The sequence below is a fragment of the Nannobrachium achirus genome, assembly GCF_963921795.1.
Source record: "Nannobrachium achirus genome assembly, chromosome: 7".
Taxonomy (NCBI): domain Eukaryota; kingdom Metazoa; phylum Chordata; class Actinopteri; order Myctophiformes; family Myctophidae; genus Nannobrachium; species Nannobrachium achirus.
In genome coordinates, this window is record NC_137816.1 from 61,920,060 (window position 1) to 61,938,891 (window position 18,832).

At 43.1% G+C, this 18,832-nt stretch overlaps 1 protein-coding gene across 1 annotated transcript in view; it reads left to right on the forward strand.

Annotated features, from left to right (window-relative positions):
* LOC308288887 (rho family-interacting cell polarization regulator 1-like) overlaps nucleotides 1-15,626 on the forward strand; it is a 32,838-nt gene extending 17,212 nt beyond the window's left edge. Inside the window, exons 9-17 of the mRNA XM_080730361.1 lie at nucleotides 1,183-1,226; nucleotides 2,147-2,272; nucleotides 3,863-4,011; nucleotides 5,183-5,291; nucleotides 10,490-11,146; nucleotides 11,917-12,191; nucleotides 12,319-12,412; nucleotides 12,546-12,639; nucleotides 13,471-15,626. Of these exons, the coding sequence (XP_080586487.1) occupies nucleotides 1,183-1,226; nucleotides 2,147-2,272; nucleotides 3,863-4,011; nucleotides 5,183-5,291; nucleotides 10,490-11,146; nucleotides 11,917-12,191; nucleotides 12,319-12,412; nucleotides 12,546-12,639; nucleotides 13,471-13,541 (1,619 nt within the window). The 3' untranslated portion in view covers nucleotides 13,542-15,626. The remainder of the gene's footprint in view (nucleotides 1-1,182; nucleotides 1,227-2,146; nucleotides 2,273-3,862; nucleotides 4,012-5,182; nucleotides 5,292-10,489; nucleotides 11,147-11,916; nucleotides 12,192-12,318; nucleotides 12,413-12,545; nucleotides 12,640-13,470) is intronic.
* The last annotated feature ends 3,206 nt before the right edge of the window (nucleotides 15,627-18,832 follow it).

The following is an 18,832-nucleotide window of genomic DNA, read 5'->3' on the forward strand; positions in this document are numbered from 1 at the left end:
CGATAGGGAGTTTGCATGTTCTCCCCGTGTCTCCTAGGGTAGATGCCCTCACAAAAACATGCAGTAGTCCTGGTTTCTATACTACCTCCCCCTAGCCAGCCAGGCGCCCCCCAATTCCCCTGGCGCGGCAGGGGGAGAGCGGAAACCAGGACTACAGGTTAGGTAGTTGGCACTGGGTGAGAAAATGGGTTGCAAAACCGTGGGATAAAAGTATATAAAAAAAAAAAAAAACAACATATATGAACAAACATCTATTATCAAACATACCAGAAGGTCTATACTGAATGTTGCTGGTCAAAACACAATATTCTTCTCTTATTATTTGGGTCATCATTGGATGGTAACTACCTCCCCCTAGTGTTCACATTTAACCTTACATTCAGTTGTTTCATGCATATTGTCCCAACATATTGTTTCAGCAGATTTATCTGACGCCCGTCCATCCACATGCGACACATGTTATAATTCAGACAAGCCTTTTATTGTTTGATGCAGCCATTAATATAGTAACCACTTTAAACGTAGCATCCTTATTATGGGAATGTCATTATTCTGTAGGCAAACATTTTTCTCTTTTCACCCTCAAACAGTTTTTTGCTCTTATAGAAATGGGGCTGTGGTATGTTATTTTTTGCCACTCCCTGCTGTATGTCTTTTATGAAATAAATATCCATCTGTCTAGGGCTGTCACAATTATTACATAATCGTCTAATCGTGATTATTTGACATTATCGCAATTATTTTGTCATAATCGTCATAATTGTGAATGTTGAACAAATAGCAGATCTACAAGCTCACAACGCGTCGCATCGCGACGCGTTGTGAGCTTGTAGATCGGCTATTTCCACTATCAAAGTTATTTTTTAAGTAGTAAGTTGTCAAATATGTCAGTAATGTATTTGTATATTTAGGTTATGTGTCATATCTACCATGTACAACTTCAAAGCCTAAAAGCCAAACAGAAATGTAATTATCAACGACAAAAACACAATTAAATCGTTAATCGCCAATTATTTGAGTGACAATTAATCGTCATGTAAAATGTCATATCGTGACAGCCCTACATCTGTCTGCTATCCCTCCTATCAGAGCTGTTGTGAAGAACCTTCATGATTCTTCTACTAATTGGTATTCCTATATTCTGACCGTATGTGTTTCATATTCTGACCGTATGTGTTTCAGGTCTCGCTGGCTTTGCACGGTTGTGTGCTGGGGACCAGTATGAGGTTAGGCACACGTGCACATGCGCACACACACACACACACACACACACACACACACACACACACACACACACACACACACACGCACACTAGGGATGGGACGATAAGAGATATTATCGTTTATCGTGATAAAAAACACACAATAATCGTATGGTGGAGATTTCATTTATCGTGATATCGTCCTCCGTCATGCACTGGGATCAATTCACCTTTTTTTTGCCGAGCTGCATATCCAGTACCATTTAAACCCTCTATTGGTAAAACGTACTTATAATATACGTACTTGATATATATATTTTTTTCACTCTCTACCAAATCTCTTTGCCAAAAAATAGCCGATCTACACGTTTTGAGCTTGTAGATCTGCTATTTTTTGGCAAATGTTCCACCCCAGGATAATGGATGTTGGGGATATTATGATTATCTCGATAATATCATAATATCGTAAAATGCGATTTCTTTGGTCACAATAATCGTGATTATGACATTTTAATATTGTACTATCCTTAACAGACACGCACAAACACACACACACACACACACACACACACACCGACACACAAACACACACACACACACACACACACACACACACACACACACACACACACCGACACACGACGGACGGACGGACGGACGGACGGACGGACGGACGGACGGACGGACGGACGGACGGACGGACGGACGGACGGACGCACAGACACACGCACAGACACGCACAGACACACGCACACACGCACACAGACACGCAGACACGCACAGAGACAAGCACGTTTCAGTCCACGCTCCGTCTGTTCACGCAGGACTTGGATGACTCATACAGTGTTTCCCAGACAATGGTTTGGGGCCCGTTCTTGGGTCACAGACACATTTCTTTGAAAGTTGAAAAAGACGCTCACGCTGCTCCCGTTCTCCCTCTACAGGTGCTGATGCGCTATGGCAGGCAGCGCTGGAGGCTACGAGGACGCGTGGAGGTCAGCAACAAGCAGGTCTGGGACAGCGAGGAGTACATCTTCCTGCCACTGGTCACTGAGCTGCTGTCTATCAAGGTGAGGACCCCATTATGACACTGGTCACTGAGCTGCTGTCCATCAAGGTGAGGACCCCATTATTACACTGGTCACTGAGCTGCTGTCTATCAAGGTGAGGACCCCATTATGACACTGGTCACTGAGCTGCTGTCCATCAAGGTGAGGACCCCATTATGACACTGGTCATTGAGCTGCTGTCTATCAAGGTGAGGACCCCATTATGACACTGGTCACTGAGCTGCTGTCTATCAAGGTGAGGACCCCATTATGACACTGGTCACTGAGCTGCTGTCTATCAAGGTGAGGACCCCATTATGACACTGGTCACTGAGCTGCTGTCTATCAAGGTGAGGACCCCATTATGCCACTGGTCACTGAGCTGCTGTCTATCAAGGTGAGGACCCCATTATGACACTGGTCACTGAGCTGCTGTCTATCAAGGTGAGGACCCAGTACTAGGTCAACATCCAGGGGAGACTGTGAAATTGATTTTAGAAAAACTACTTTTAGTAAAAACGTTCTCTCCATAAATGGATGTCAATATTGGAACCAGATCCCTACCTCAATTAGAGAGATCCCCACATTCGGTGCTTTTAAAGGGCAGTTGAAGCAATGGTTAAAACAATCACAAACATGTAACCACCTATAAGAACTATTTGATGCCGGTACGAATTACTCTGCCAGGCTAGTTTCTCCTATATGGTTTTTAGCTTACTTCTGGCACTAAGCACTTTGTTGCACTAGGCACTCTGTTGTGCCAAGCACCTTGTTCTTGTTGTGTTTTGTTCGCCCTGTACTGTTCTGTTCTTGTTATTGTTAGTCTTGTTTTGTTTCTTGTTTTATGTGAGGACAACGGATGAAATTTAGCTCTAAGCTAACTCCGGCTGGTTTACACTGAGATTTTTGTATGTTTGTATTTATTATGCAACATGTCAATGTCAATGTGTCCATTAACTGGTACTGTCCTGTCCAAATAAATAAATAAAGTATAAAGGACCCCATTATGACAATGGTTCTCAAACCTTCTCATGGCAACGACCCCCAAATTGATGATGTATTATTTTGCCCGCGGACCCCACATGAAAATGTTTTGTTCCAGCGAACCCCAGAAGGAAAGAGTTATGTAAAAAAAAAAAATGTTTTTAAATCCCAAAGATTTTTCAGACGGTACAAGTTTGAGAGCGGCACGAAGTGACTCAGCTGTGAGCTTGTAGATCTGCTATTTTCAGAATGGGGATGCGAGGGTTCAAGTGGTTAATGTAAATCTTTTCAAAATAAAGTCCCCCTAGGAGGACTCTGAGGACCTCCTAGGGGTCCCGGACCTCCTGTTGAAGACCCCTGCACTATAGCAATTATTACTATCACATTATAGTGCTATTTGACACTGTTACTGAACAAACACTCTATAGCAATTATTACTATCACATTATAGAGCTGAACAAACACTCTAGCCATGACTACTACCACAATGTAGAGCTATTTAGCACTTGTTTCACAACAAAAGTATCACTTAACACCAGCTTTAAATGCTAAAGGTATACAGGAGATGCTGCTGATCCCTGAATTGGTGTGTGTGTGTGTGTGTGTGTGTGTGTGTGTGTGTTGCAGGTGACAGAGCTGAAGAGCTTGGCCAACCATGTGGTGGTGGGCAGCGTGTCCTGTGAGATGCTGGACCTGTTCTGTCCCCTGCCCCAGACCCTGGCTGTGGACATCAACGACCTGGGCACGGTCAAGCTCAACCTGGAGGTCACTTGGAGGTAGGGGTGGGCGATATGATGATAATTATCGTTTAGACGATACAATGTGTCCACGATATGCCTTTTCATCTATATCGTATATATCGTGATACAATTGAGGGAGCCTTGTAAAAAAAATCATGTTGAATCGTTAATACAGAGATTCATTGCAGAATTCAGTTTAAACCTGCATTTTGGTCTAAATCAGTAGTTCTCAAACTTTAAAATGTCAAGGTCTCCCCTTAACTCGACAGTATACAAATGAAACCAAATGGACCCGTAAGGGTCCATTTGGTTTCATTTGTATACTGTCAGAGTTACATACTTGTAAAGTTCAATTTAGACCTCCCAAAAGGAACCCAGAGAGTCTAGTTTTTGTCAAGTAACTTGAAAAATAACCATAAAAACCAACATGAAAAGGAATCGTGATAAAATTGTGTATCGTGATACAGCTTGGAAAAATATTGTGATATTGTATTTTTCCATATCGCCCACCCCTACCTGGAGGTACAGCACCTATGAACAGTGGTTCCTGTGTAAAATACCAGTGATTTGTACCGTCATGAAACTGTACTTTTTCCTATTGCAACCTTCTAATAAATTCTGCAATCAATCAATCAATCAACTAACTCAATGCCTCCACCCATGAGGTGTTGTCGATGGATTTTATTAACCCATTAAGAACGGAAACGCATTATTACGCATGACTTTGCTTTAACTATTGAAAAATAGCAGATCTGCAAGCTCGCAGAGCGGCATCGAGTGCTGCGCCGCGAGCTTGTAGATCTTGACCCGATTCTATAAATGTCTTCTAAATCCTTCTAAGGCTTTGAAAAACGCATGTTTCTATGTCAGTGGTTCTCAAACTTTTTCACGTCAAGGACCCCCTAGATTAGAATAATATGTATTTTGCCGCCGCCTCCCATCTCAAAATATTATGTATCAGGGACGCCCCCCAGAAGCAAATATTTGAGTTACAAATGTTCAAAGATAGATTTGCCCAAATTTTCATGATTTTTCCAAAAATAGCAGATCCACAAGCAAATCCACAAGCTTGCAGTGCTGCACTCGGTGCCGCGCTGTGAGCTTGTAGATCTGCTATTTTTCAATAAAGTGTACAGTAAAATAATTCCAGGTCTTAATGGGTCATTTGCTGCATGATGATGTGTGTTCCTCTGTGGTTTCCTCGCAGCCCGTTCGATAAGGACGACCTGACCTCGTCCAGCAGCACCGTCTCCAAGAGGCTGCTGTCCAACCAGAGCCCTCCGGACACGCCCTCCATGAGAGAGCAGGTGTTCTATGTGAGTCACATGACCAGAGTTTGAACCTTGTTCCCATAGCGACAAACCTCCTCTCCCCTCCCCTCCCTCTGCTTCAGGGGTTCTCAGACTTAAGATCTCGTTTTTGGGGTCCTCACACTTCGTTTATAGCATTCTAACCTGTTAAGACCCGAGGCCACAAAATGCCTTCTAAATCAGTAGTTCTCAAATCTTTTCTTATCAAGGACCCCCAAATTGATATGTACAGTATTTGGCCTCACACTTGTGCCATGCCGTGAGCTTTTACATCTTCTCTTTTTGAATAGGCAAAATCTAAAATGACACAGGTGCTTTCCCGGTTTTAATGGGTAAAAAAAGAAGAAGAAAAAAAAGCGTATATTGGTGGGCTTGAATAGGAATATGTATTAGAAAACACATTGTCTTATCAACAGCAATTAAAGGTTAGTGTTGTATGAGCAACCCCACCTCCACCATAGTTTGAGAACCTCTGATCTATAGTTCATTACACATTTACATGGCGTAGCATGACGTGTCGTATGTCAAAAAGAACAGACCTACACACGAAAATGTACTTTAAAAACATTTATTTGCTAAATATCTTTAGCCGAGCAGCAAGCTTGTTGTTAGGCTTCGACTAATTTGGTAGGTACAGTAGGTACAGTTGTGCTCAAAATTATTCAACCCCCTGTTCAAACTGTTCATTAGTGTAGCCACTGTTCCTTTGACTTAGAACTGTGCTCAAAAACTGTACTTTTTGGAACATTCGGTGTCTTTGCAATTTTTTATATCCTTTTCCTTTTTTGTAAAAAGCAATAATCTCTTCTCTGAACTTTTCGGACCATTCCTTAGATTTAGCCATGTTTCTAACTGCTCTAATCAAAGTCAACAAGTCATCAAACTTCTAGTCAGGCCAGATTGCACATCTGATGCAACTATTTATGCCCTTGATTAGTCGATTGCAGTTGATTACAGATGTTTTCAGGTGTAATTAAGAGTTGAATAATTGAAAGCGAAAGTGCGTTGAAAGTGTTACTTTTGTTGAGCTATTTTATTTACATTGTTCTTGTATGATTTATTTGATTCAGTTGTCAGTCTGTGAATTTAACCAATAAACCAGATTTGCAGAGGGGGGTTGAATAATTTTGAGCACAACCGTATTACGCCATCGAGAAGCGCCTGTTGCATTGTAGTTCTTTCACTATTCATCATGGCCGCTAACACAAACAAGTTGGTGCTGCTACTCTGTGACTGCGCCAGAGAGAGAGCTTGGGATGCTAGCCCCAATACCGCCCCATCTGGCGGAGTCGGGTTATTTTAACACTGCTGGGAGGAAGAATAATAAAACAGTCAAACCATATTGTGATGTGAGACTAGATATTGTGTGGGGAATCCCCTTTGGTCGGAGGACGGGAGGAGATATTAGGTCTTTGGTCTTTGGGTTGCGCCTTTGGGTTTGAGCCTCTGTCTTTACCTGGTTTTAAAGACTGCATTACAGTTACTTAAAATAAGTGATGCCCTATTCTATTAATTATACAGGCATTGCTGGTGGTTATTTATCAAATTGCTTTGTGAAAGTACCAACTGTCATCGCCACATCGACGCCACAATCTCATCACAATATCAGAAGTATTTGGACAAATGTAATTGTGATATTTGCCCAGCCCTAAGATGGAGTATAAACCCAGCTTAATGTGCTTTAAGTACTATTATACATCGTGTACTAGCTAAAGTATTCTCTTTAATGTGGACACGTCGTCACTGATGTGCTGTCATGGCTTTCATTTCACTGGCTTGTTCTGTTTCAGCTGCTCGCCCACTGCTGTGTCTGTAGCGCTAGCGCTGAGGCCTGCCAGGCTTTTGGACGAGTGTGGTGTTGTTGGCCGTGTGCTTGTTGCCCTGCTCCACACCTAGACCAGAGTAGATGCATAGAAGAGAGTCATAGCGTGAGCTCCAGTCAGTATGAACGTAGCTGTGGTCCTTGTAGCTGTTTAATAGTGGTTGAGTAGCAGTGTTAATTTCGTCTACTTAAAACTACGATGAAATGTTTTCGTCTAACTACCTTTTTTTTACACTGACGAAAACTAAGCTATGATGACTAAAATTGTCAATTTCGTCTTTTTGGGAGGGACTAGTGGAGAAGAGATCCAGTAGAACTAAAAGACAAGTGTCATTTTATGCTTGGTTGCGCTAGGGTGCTGCGCTCTGAACATAGCTATTTTCATCATGCAACCAAGTGTAAAATCAGGCATTATGACGCCTTCATGGCCCGCCAAAATACATTATTGTCGACAAAATCAACTGTACATTTAGTCGACTAAAATCACATGATATTTAGTCAACTAAAACTAGACTAAAACCAAAACATTTCCAGCTGACTAGTAAACTATGACCAAAACTAAATGAAATATCATTCAGAGGACTAAGAAAACAACGAAATAAAAAACGTTGCTGTCAAAATTAACACTGTTGAGTAGAGGTCCCAACTTGTCCCTCCTCTATCCTCCCCCCGTCCCGCTGAAGAGCTCTCCGCGGCGTGGCGTCCAGGGCTGGTCACTGGTGGAGGCCTTCCGCGACACCGTGGCACCGGACAGGAGATCGCCTGTGCGCCGTGACTTCGTCCGCACGGCTCCGCCCCGATTCGCCCGTGCACAGTTGGTGTGTGGTGGTTGTATTTTGTTAGCGTAGCGTAGTGTAGTGCAGTGGGATACTGGTCATGTGGGCACTATAGGGACATCTGCGCACCTCCATGTAAAATGGTCTGTTTTGTCCAAAATGTTTAAAAATGTAATATTTGAAAAATGGTCCCAGGTGCAGTGGTTCCCAAACACTGGGTTGGGACCCATTTGTGGGTCGCGGAACAATGTTTAAGGGTCGCGAGTGAATGAATAATTATCTATTTGTTTTTCCGTTTTCATGAGTAAGTCATTTCATGAATGAATAAATAAATTAACAACATGAATAAATTAAAAAACAATGTTTAAGAAGTAGTGAAAATAGTAGATCTACAATCTTGTAGATCTGTTGTTTTCACAAGTTTGAGTCCCAGGCAAATCTCTCTTTTGGGTCTTGAGCTAAAAGATTTTAGCCTGGCATAGCCAGACTTTATACTCATGCAGTCAAAGGACAACTCCGCCCTAAATCACTTCTAGGCTCATTTTCCTACTTATATTGATCCAAAAAGACTGTCCATGGGGTCTATTAGGCAGAAATGCTCCTGTTGTCCAGTTTCCCAAGCAGAACCCAGCAGCTCTCATAGCATAGAGTGGAGCATATAAGCCTATCGCTTTTACACTATTTGGTGTGGTCAAAAGTGATTTCTTTTTTCATGAATGTGTTACTAGTTGTCATTACAAACACATCCATTCCTTGTTTGCTCCACACAAGCTACCACAGTCTCATAAATCATGTTTAGCAGAGTGTGATGGCTTTTGTGGGACAACAATGGCATGGATGTGTTTGTAATGACAACTAGTACCACATTCATGAAAAAATAAAATCACTTTTGACCACAACAAATAGTGTAAAAGCGATAGGCTTATAGGCTCCACTCTATGCTATGAGAGCTGCTGGGTTCTGCTGGGGAAACTGGACAACAGGAGCATTTGTGCCTGATAGACCCCATGGACAGTAATTTGGAAAATGAGCCTAGAAGTGATTTAGGGCGGAGTTGTCCTTTAACTACTGTAACTTAACTGCAGTAACATGGGTGGATTGTTTAGCTGTGCTAGGCTAAAAATAATTATCATTATCCTTCACCGTCTCGCTGATGCCCCAAAATGACAGGTATACTGTATATTATACAGTACAGATATACAGGTTTTGTAGCAGTTTATAGCAATTGTAGAAATATGAGTAGACCTTAATTGTCAAATGTTTAAGCATGTTTTAATCATGTATACTTTACTTGAGACCATTTTTCAAATACAAAATTGCCAATTTTACGTGGAGGTGCCCAGATGTCCCTAGTGCCCACCTATCCCGTTTGTTACCGTGCAGTGATTCCCATCCTCCTTTAATTCAAAGGAACCCCATGTTTGATATTCATTTGGCCACAGACCTCATCTTTACTTTTGGTTTTGAGAGTAGGCTGCTGAAACATCAGGTCTTAATTCTATACTATATGAAAAATCTATACAGTAATATAGATTTTGTCTTTTTGAGAAAGTGATGTATTGTGAAATGTGAATTTCGGAGAATGAGCAGTTGCACTGGCCACACAAAATGACTGATTTAGCAGTATTGTTTGCATGTGCATATCTTGATTGCTGAACATAATTATGTCATTTGTGCATCGAAATGTAATTTATATTTTCGCTGTCAAGTGGAAATGTCAAAAACTCTTACTTTTCAGGAGATGAAAAAGAGAACCTTAAAAGGCCAGATTACACCAATGCAACTCTATTGGGGATAATGGTTGCATGTAGTCGCATGCAACGGTTTTGTTGCAAGGAGTTGCGACTAGTTGGTGCGGTCTGGCCTTTAGTCACAAGCTCTTGTTAAAGGAGTAGTTCACCCCCAAAATGTCACATTCCTAAGCCAATAATTTGATTATTACTGTATAAATGTACCCCTATTGATTCCGAGTCTCCATCCGGAAGCAATGGGCCTACAAAGAGTCTCCTCAAATTATTGCCTTAGGAATGTGACAAAACCTACAAAAATATTATTGAACTCAAGTCTCCATGGGGTGAGTAATCGATAGACAAAAAGTCATTTTGGGGTGAACTACTCCTTTAATACTTATAATTGGTTGAAAAGGTAGCAAATATAGGCTTTTTCCCCCCCTACGGACATTGCATGACCTTGTCATACAACAAATGATAAACTAGGGCATCCTTTTATGAAAAAAAAAAACATGAAAAAGATGAAATACAAGGTTTCTGCCTGCCAGCGATGATATGAGAACTATACTTCCCTACAAAGCCAGAGTGCAGAAACTATGAACAAACATATGACTGAAAATGGGTTTAAAAGTTTTTCAACTGGTCAGCCAAACGAGATACAGGCATATGAGTGATATTACACGGATTGTATATCTGTTCTTGAGATAATATCATGAAGGCTAATTTGACCTTTGGGATACACAAATAAATTGGTGTGTCCTAATAAATAGTTACTGCACTTTGGCTGTGTAGGGTAGTATAATAATTGCATTAGAAATGCATGCATACTGTACATGTTTTCATCTAAACATTCCCTCTCTCTCTGTGCTCCTCCAGTCTCTGCTAAAGAGACAGGGCGAGGTGGAGAACGGGACCGTGTGGTCCAATTCCTCCGAGTCCTCTGACGACTCGTCCAGCCCGGCCCTGGCGCACCACGCTCAGCGGCTGACGCCGGCGTCTCACGCCACGCTACAGACCACGCCCACCATGGCGCCGTTGTCCTTCGCCCCGCGTGACAACAAGTCCAGCGCCTCCACGCCGTCCCTCTCGTCCAACCAGGAGGAGGACGAGCCGGAGGTCTTCTGCGACGTCCCCAACGGCCACCTCCTCCTCAGGGCCGAAGACACGGCGTCCGTCCGATCGGCGGAGTTTTCCCAGTCCTCCGAGAACCTCAGCCGCTCCTACCCCGACGTGTCCTCCACCTCCCGGCCGGAAGAGGCCTTGGTGGACGCACCGCCCGGGTTCCGAGGCTCTGACGTGAACGTGTCACCGGCCCAGGAAGGCGGAGGTGTTGCTGATGGTGGTGATAATGGGATGTCCGAGTGTTCGGCCATATTGGCGGAGAAGTGTGAAGCAGCAGCGGGAGCAGACGGCTCTGCCGAGTCGGGAGCGGTGGACGAGGAGGAGGAGCCACAGGAGGAGGAAGGTTCTCCGGGTCGGCAGCAGCACCACCAGTCCAACCAGGAGTTGGAACAACCGGGAGACACGCTGACGGTAAGACTGTCTTTAAGAAAATCATCAAAATGTGAAGTGAGCATTGCTTTCTAATTTAGCCACCCGCGAAGCTTGGCCAATGTGGCCCTGCGCATACACCAAACGTTGTGCTAAGATGTAGGCCAGATGTAGGCCACGCTTCAGAGCCCGGATATTTAGTTGGCGTACAATAAAATGTGAGCGCGTTGTACCAAGATGTAGGCCATAGGCCTGTTTCACGAAACCTAGATTAGGGATAAAGCCTGGATTTATCAACTATCCTGGCTTTAATTGAATTATCTCTGCAGATTAGCCTAGTCAGTTAACCTGGATATGTTTAGCCTTGACTTGTGATGTTTAGCCTGTTTTATGAAAGCAATTCCACATATGGAAATTTAGCTCTGAAGGCTAACAGCCAAGGTTTATTAATCCAGTGCCTTGTACTTCAAGTTTTGTGAAATAGCTGTAACGCCACCCTTGTCTTTGGTTCCATGATTGGTCACGAACAATGAATCGACGCTTGACTGCATGAGCTTTTCCAAGGAATACATGAACGCGCATTCAGCCAGGCTTTACGATCCTGGCTTGACAAAGTCGCTCCTTCTCAGCCTGGCTTGGTGTTAGTGGAACAGAATAAACCAGGCTGGATTATTTCATTCTGCCTTGGTGAAACGGGCCCCTGATTTAAGACGCCAGACGAAGCCAGATATTGGATATCCTTCCAGGAGCACGGCTCAAAGACTAAAACCACATCACTGTGAAATCTAGGATTATTATTTTTTTGTCCACAGGTTTGTTGTCACAGTTCCAGCTTCAGTCAGGAGGTTGAGACGGCTCTGGAAAGCTTCGACTTCCTCAACTGTTCTGACCTCGACGACGATGAGGCGGAGGAGGGAGAGGGGGAGGAGGAGGGGCAGGGGGAGGAGGAGAAGTTACATGAGGAAGAGGACGTAGAGGAGGTGAAGGTGGATGCAGACGATGGAGGAGATGCTCAGGACATGGAGGAAGTGGACATAAAGGCCGTGGAACAGGAAGTCCTCGAGGAGACGTCATACGCTGACGGGAGGTCAGTGTTTTTTTTTTATGGGTCAGAACTCGATAAAAAATCTGATTCTGTGCATTTATAGATCTAGACTAGAGTATCGTCATTAATATTGTTATTTATTACATGAGTGTTCTTGGTCTCTCACCAGTGATGAAGAGGAGGAGGGTGAGGAGTTAGAAATCTTCATGGAGCCTCCGGAAGGCTTTCGAAATTCAGATGAAGACGGCTTCTCCCAGTCAACGGTAATCATTCTATTAATACCCTGTTAATTACCCTATCTATTCATACCTGTTATTAACGGTTGAGATGAAAATGTGTATTTCTTTTCCCCCCTGAGGTGTAAAAGGTCAAATAATGTAATGCATTTCTCTGCAGGGCTCCAGCATGGAGAATGTGACAGATGTGGGTGAGATGAACATCCCCGAGGAGGAAGGAGAGCTCAATGATGAGCAGACAGAGGAACAACCTGGTGAGAGAGAAGTGGACCTACAGTAGTGGTTCTCAACCTGTGGGTCGGGGCCCCCGGGGGGGGATGGGACGATACAAAAATGTCATATCACAATTATTGTGACAAAAGAAATCGCATTTTACGATATTATCGCGCTAATCAAAATCCATTATGCTGGGGCGGAACGGTGCGACACGTTGTGAGCTTGTAGATCTGCTATTTTTTGGCAAAGACATTTGATAGAGAGTGAAAAAAATATCAAGTACGTACCTTTTACCAATTATTGAGGGTTTAAGTGGTACCAGATATGCAGCTTGGCAAATAAAAGGTGAATTGATCCCAGTGCATGACGGAGGACAATATCACGATAAATTAAATCTCCATGATACGATTATCGTGGAGTTTATATATCACGCGATATATTATCGTTTATCACGATAAACGATATTATCATTAATGTTGATGACATCATGGAACTCCATATATGGGCATAAAAGGGTGTGTGTAGTGTGACATCACAGTGAAGCCAGAGCGTGATGTCAGAGTTGGAGTTTGTGTACAAAACTTGTTGTGCTTTTTTTGAGCGGTGGTAAACCGCTCCATAGAGTGGCTGTGCGTGTGTCTGTAGCCTTTTTCCTTAGCGTTTTGCCATAGCAAAACGTGTGTGTGTAGCAAACCGCTCCATAGAGTGGCTGTGCGTGTGTCTGTAGCCTTTTTCCTCAGCGTTTTGCCATAGCAAAACGTGTGTGTGTGTAGCATAGCCTGTACATCCTAGACTCAAATCCTAGTCTGAAGACGTTATGCAAGCACGACCACCGCTCACTTCACATTGGGTGTGATTTTTTCTTTCAGAGGAGAAGACGTCCCAGAATAAAGAGCCTCAACCTTCCACCCCCACCAACCTGGCTACTACTGTCTTGTAACGCTATAGAGTTGGTGGTCGGAAGCAGGAAGTCAGAGCACCTTCCTGGTTCTCTCTCTTGAGAAGAAGTCTTTTTCACATTGGATTTTTGATTTGTTTTTTTTACACCCGTTTTTATGTTTTTTGAAGCTCAAATGCAATCGCCATGAGTAAAAAGCTAACGTTACGCTACGAACGAACTACATGATATTTGCATGACTTGAACATCACCGCCACAAATGCTTGTGTGTTCAGCGTGATGCCGTCTGTTGTTTCATTTTAACCACTTGTTAGCACACGCCTTTTTCAAGACGTTCATGGTGAGTGGGGTATTTTGCTAATGTATTCTATGTTGAGGAACAGACCACAGAACTTATTTCAGGAATTTAGCCAAAAAACGAGAGAAAGAGAGCGACTGAGAGAAAGAGAACCAGGATGTGCAAAATGCAAACCTGTTTCCGTGTTGGTTTCGGGACTACAAACTCTAGTGTATAAGCTTAATTTATGCTACCATAGTACTCGACATGCCAAAAAAACTACAGTTCTACAAGCAGACAACACGACAACGTTATCAGCTTGTAGATGGAGTATGAATTAAGCTTAACCATTAAGCTATCACCACTCCCCCCGACCCCTATCCTCTTTCATACGAAGATGTAAAGCCTCTTTAAAGACGATCTTCTACTTTGTGCTCTGACAAGCAAGCTCTGCCATCTTTGGAGGAGATTGTGCCAACGTAGATCTGACCCAGAACCACGCGTCTGACCCAGAACCACGCGTCTGACCCAGAACCACGCGTCTGCGGGCATTTCTTGTGACTGAGAACCCAGTCGTACGTAGCCTGTGTGTTAAAGGGGAACGCCGCTTACTTATTACCAAAACAAACGTCGTTCTGACGACGTTAACGAGACCCTCTGATGTTCCAGGAAGTATTAATGAACGTGAGCAGTTCTCCAGGCTACGTGGCGACGTCCTGAGGGTTTAATTGAACCACTTAAGCCCTATTTTATACTTTCAAACAGTTTAAAGCGGCTAAAATAGATGATAAACAAGCTCAAAAGCTGATTTCGAGCTTGTAGATCAGCTGTTATCTCTATTTTAAACAGTTTTTCAAAGATGTTTCTTTTTTTTTTTAAATGTAATTTCTTTGGCAATTTTCGCATGCCCAAAATAGGGATGCCATGTTTAAAGTGGTTAACTTTGAAAGTGCAAAAAGTGACCAATTTTCTTTTACACCCATTTTCTTTTAATGACCCAGGTGATATTGTATTGCCTATATCAATATTGGGTTTCTGTCCCCTGCATTACTGAGGAATGATCCACTGATATTACTATAAGCTGTATCACCAGATAAAACTGTGGTCCAAATGTTTACAATCAATACAAATGTTAAAAGCCCTGTTTGCAGTTTGACAATACCTTTACACCTGCATGTTTATTCGTCTCCCACTACACCTGTCCTTCTGTCATGGGCTCAGTTGATCAATTTAAGGACAAAAACATTTCTTGAATCTAAAGAAGGCAAATCAAGTATTCTGTCTAGAGTGGAGTGCTAAATGATGTACTGATCTACTTTCTACATTGGACCTTAAAGCGCACTGACTGAGGTTTGGCTTGTGTAGTTACCATGCCTTGATGTAAAAATATATTCTCTTCTTAATTCAAGTACAATCAACATGAAATTGACCAAAAAAAACCTACAAAAAGAAAAAACACCCTAACGGACTGTTCTGGGTTTTGTGATACATTGGTATAATAAGCTTTGTTTGTTTTTGTTTATGTGCTAAAAGAGACTTTTAGGCCTGTTTAATTCAAAATTCAAGCCAACGAGGAGACTTCTGGAATATGAATCAATAATGAACAGAGCAACTACTGAAGAGATATAGGTTGTAATGTAATATAAGTTACATCATAGCAAGGTAACTACACTCTACCCAAAGCCCTACCAAAGTGCTGCTGTGCATTAAATTGATCTCCAGAGTGTCTTCTTCCAGAAAGTGCCTCAAGTAGAAAAAATGAAATGCAGGTTTGTAAATAGATGAATGAGATGAGAATGAACATGGGCAAAGATGTTACAGTCATACAGTGTTTATTTTCTGAATAACTTGTACCGTGTGCACAATAAGAGAATTATTTACTGTTTCGTATAAAAAAAATGTATATGTTCTGAAATGTTACAAATTTTAATGTTTATGTTCAGAAAGTTTAAAACTTTATAATAAAGGTTTCTTTGAAATTCTTTCGGAGAATTATTGTGTTTATGAAGAAAACAACATAGTCCATCTGTTGTGTTTGGGTTGCAGTACAGTTCCCCAGACCCCCTCTAGTGGTGAAGTAATGTAATGCCAGGTTGGCAGAGGGAGAGCAGAGCCCAGGATTACAGCTTAGGCAATTTGCACCGGGTGAACAATGGGTTACGTGGGATAAAAGAAAAAAGGAGTCTAAGTTTAACTAATTACTTGCGCCAGCAGAGCGTGCAAGTACTGCGTACGGTGGCATCCCTGTCGGGTATCTGTGTCTTCACGCCCGTAGCCAATCATGGACCAGCAGCCAATGAGGGACCAGCATTCTTGGTGACATCACAAACAACAAGTGCGATCTGATGTCTAAATAACTAAGTGCCGAGGTGCCGACCCACCACAGACAACAGTACTTGCACGCTCTGCGGGTGCACAAGATGCAAGTTGGCACCTCGACAGAGTACAATTCTAGTATTTATATTTTTAACAGTGTACCTAGACCACAACTCAATCATCTCCATTCTATAAAACTGAGTAATATTCCACTTTATAAACTCAATGTCAATAACATAATAGATCAGGACATTTATTTCACTTGCCAACGGCTGTACAGCAGTATGAGATACAAGGCAGATACAGCTATGGGTAGCAACAACACTAGTAGTAATAATCGCAAACAAAAGTACAGAAAAGGTCAGTCAATCAGGTATAGCAACATACTGGGACTTTAGCAGTAAGAAAGACCATGTTGCAACAGCAGGGGGTTTCAAACCTTTTTGAATCGGGGTACCCCTGTAAATATTAACCCTTTCCCTCCACAGCACCCCTGAATTACACTGTTAATTTTTAGAATATTGCATCCTATTACGCAACATAAATATAAAGATCTTTCCATCTGAGAAAGACCTGACATAACCTACCTACGGTAAGTTATGTCACAGAGAAATATCTGTTTCCATCAGAACTGACTGGAAATAACTTGACATTTATCCACTTGAACCCCTGCATCCCTATTCTGGGGGGGGGGGGGGGGGGGGGGTTCACCAAAAATAGCCGATCTACAAGCTCACGATGACGCGTTGTGAGCTTGTGGATCGGCTATTTTTGGTGAAGAGAGTTGGCCGTAGATGGAAAAAGAACTCATCAAGTACAGTGCAAATCAGGTCTGTTTTAGTAAGCATAGTGAAGTGATATTGATGTTGTGATATTGATGAATTTCAAAATAAAAATAGTAAAATAGTAAGAAATCTGAGGCTCCCCTGGACTGGCATCGAGTTCTTTTTCCAACTACGGCCAACTCTCTTCACCAAAAATCATCACATGGACTATATGCATGTACAGTAGAAGTTGTCTCAATGCGGCATCGGTACAATATACAGTTATATGTGTGGTCTTTCCAAAAACAGTATCACAAAAAAAGAAAGAAATCGGCACAGTATTGTCATGATCATCATTCGTGATGTTACTCCTAACCTCACATCACCAGACTTTCTAGCCTGGTTTCCAGCCTGTTTGTGCTCCGTTCGGCAATTTGTTTTCTCTCCATTAAAAAATCGGGGAACGGAGCGAACAGGCTGGCTCCAGGCTACAGACTTTCCACCTCGGAGGAAAGCCTGATACTTGTGTTAAATGTGTGATCCGGTCTAGGCGTGGCGTACAGTCAGAAGACCGGTGTCGCTTTGTTTTGGTTCCCAGGCTAGTTACTCCAGAGTTACACTGAACTTCCTTGGCAAGATCTTCAGAGGATGTGTTCCTTCTGCAGTGCCAAAGTATGGAAAGATTCTCCCTGTGAAAGTGTGTGTTAAGGTGTGTATGTGTGCGTTAGCATCAGCATCAAAGAAGGACACCTTTCCTTTGTCCCAGTCCAGCAGCACTCTGATCCTCTGGGGGGTCTGCTCCAAAACCAGATCAGTGACTGTATGTGCTTTATGCTTTATGTTACTAGTATGTGCATTGTATTTACCATTGTGTAACCTTATACCCCAACTTTGTTGCGACCCCACATTTGATTCCAACACTCCCAATAACCAGTCTGTGTTGCTGTCTCCAAACTCAACATCCCAGCTGTGAGTCCCTGAGTTGAAGCCCTCAGAACCCGAGGCAAGGGTAAGACACTGAGGGGAGACTTGGTTGTCAGTAAGCTGCTCTTCTCCTCTACAACTTGCACTAGTCAGATCATCAGGCAATATGCATTTTGAGAGAGAGTTGGGGTCCAGAATGACAGGCGAGTAGGAGACAATGTCCTTCATCTTATCCCAGACTCTGAAGGTCAGGTTTCCCAGGTGTTTGGCCACGTCTATCACCACTCCCATGACCTGTGGGACCTGCAGCGTGAGCTGGGCTCTTTCCACTGTGGTTTTGTAGTTCTGCAGGAACGAGACGTCTGCGGCTTTGAGATCCTCCTCTACGGCTCTGATCGTTTGTGAAAGGGTCAACATGTCTCTGATCAGAGCATCAAACTTCTCCTTCATCATCTGACCCTTTCGCCGATCTTCCTCTTTCAGTGCAGCGATCCTGGCCGCCTCTTCCTTTTGTAGAAACTGATGCAGCCTCTTAAACTGTTCCTTGATCTTGATCTCAGTTGACTTGACCTGGGCCTTGATGTGGTGTGCTCTTTGCACACATGCATTTTTAACTCGATTAAATGCCTTCGCCTTCTCCTGTAAAGTCTCCAGTGATTTCTGGACTTCCTCCTTGAGGTCCAGCGCAGCTTCATCGATGGGTCTGAAACGGTGGCCGGTGTGTTCTTTAGAATCTCGACACACGACGCACGCTGGCTGTTGACACTCTAGACAGAAGAGCTGTTTCTCAGCGTGCAAACCGCAGAGGTCCTCCGGCCCAGATGAAGTTCTTTGGCGTTTCGAAGGTCTCTGATGTCTCTCCTGTGCGAAGGCCTCACACAGGTTCTTCAGAGCCAGGTTACAGGGTGGATCTTTTGTTCTGTTTATTTTCTTACAAACTGGACACTCCCTGGTTCCCTTATGTGTCCACCATTCCTGCAGACAGGCCTTGCAGAAGCTGTGGCTGCATGCCAGGAAAACAGGATCTTTAAAGACGTCATGACACACGGAGC